Below are 1,473 nucleotides of genomic sequence, written 5' to 3'. Positions count from 1 at the left end.
TAATTTAATAAGTAATGACAGGATGTACAGCACTAGCTACTGTACTTGCGATGTGAGAAGGTTTAAAAGAGTGCTACATAGGAGTCAAAGACAGAAAAGGAAGAATAAGAAACCATGACAAACCAGTAAGGGATGACCAGATGATGGATGAGTACCATAGATGTCAAGTACCACGACTGCCCTGGGATCAGGCAGACGGAGGCTCCACATTAGACGAGGTGGAAGGAGCGGAAGGAGTCTCGGTCTCCACAGGAGCGGGATCTCCAGAGTCTGCTGGCGCTGGAACCGAGGGATGAAGGGCAGACTGGACGCGCTCAAGTTCATCAAGGAGGAAAGCGCGCTGTTTCTCGGCAGCGTATAGAGTGTGCTGGAGCACAAGGACATCACCCATGAGGGCACTCTCGAGCTTGGCCAGATGCTCAGGTCTCTCCACCGTGAAACGACCCATGGCCGATCCTTTATAACTCTCGCGCAAAGCATCGACACTAGGAGCAGCTCCCTCATCGTTGGCAACTGAAAATATGAAGAGCGCAATTAAGAAATGACATAACGAGCAATGAAAAAGAGATACATACAGGCACTAACAAGTCCAAGAGCTGAGGCAGGGCGCCGCTCTCCGATCCCACGAGAACCATGATGGAAATACTCCCGGGCTGATGGAAGCGGGAACGATGGCTTAGCGCGCTTGCAAGCGCGAGCACTGTCTTTGCTGATAAACCTTTGGGAAGTTGCCTGAGCCACTTTACTGGTCAGAAACACAAGTGGTAGGCAAGAAAAGGAGACAACATACCTGACCCTTGTTGGAGCAATCAGCAAAAGAATGACTATTGGCACCACAATGCACACAGGAAGATGGCTCTTCCTAGAATTACAATCTCTTAGCGAAGAGGACACCGATAACATGCAAAGACCCTGACCTTGTAGGGTTCCTTACGCTTGTCCCCAGTAACCACATCGCTGGATCTAGTCTTGGAAAACTTTAGAAACCGCCCAGCCCTGGAGGCCTCCTCATCAATGACCATCTTGAGGAGATTGGACGTCAGATAGTCAGGCAGAGATAGCGCGTGAAGGGAGCAGGAGCCGGTGGGAAACGGAGGATGGATTCCCATCCTTATAACCCGGCTCTCCAGGCAGAAGAAGAGAAGCGTCGTAGTCCCACTAGCATGAGGGAAACATGAGCGAGCGAAGCAGGCTGGGAAATAAGGGGACATACCAAGGAATTCTTACGCTCCACCTCCGTAAGTGCCCAAGCTTTCCACTCCTTGCATTGGAGATGGGTAGGAATACGCTGAACGAGCTTGTCAAGCTCTAGACGGAAGGACACGCCGTAGTTGGAGTCACGCAGGTCGAAATGCATGAGGCCGGCATGATATGTGGCCTAGAAAGGCAAAGTAGGCATGAACGAGCTAATAAGTAGGAAGTAAGCACGCACCAAGTAAGGGGTCGCCCGGTTAACGGCAACGACAAGGTCCT

The 1,473-nt window shown here is 51.1% G+C and overlaps 1 protein-coding gene across 1 annotated transcript; it reads right to left on the bottom strand.

Annotated features, from left to right (window-relative positions):
• Positions 1-187: 187 nt before the first annotated feature.
• On the bottom strand, positions 188-1,357 carry BT62DRAFT_1008903 (uncharacterized protein; the record flags this gene model as incomplete). Its single annotated transcript, XM_043177498.1, has 6 exons — positions 188-513; positions 576-732; positions 791-862; positions 918-1,022; positions 1,093-1,158; positions 1,214-1,357. 6 exons carry the CDS (start codon positions 1,355-1,357, stop codon positions 188-190), a joined length of 870 nt encoding a protein of 289 aa, XP_043037325.1.
• Between the last annotated feature and the right edge of the window lie 116 nt (positions 1,358-1,473).

Source organism: Guyanagaster necrorhizus (genome assembly GCF_019112545.1).
Source record: "Guyanagaster necrorhizus MCA 3950 unplaced genomic scaffold BT62scaffold_21, whole genome shotgun sequence".
Taxonomy (NCBI): domain Eukaryota; kingdom Fungi; phylum Basidiomycota; class Agaricomycetes; order Agaricales; family Physalacriaceae; genus Guyanagaster; species Guyanagaster necrorhizus.
Note: the sequence above shows the minus strand (reverse complement) of the source record. Positions and strands in the feature narration are given on the sequence as shown.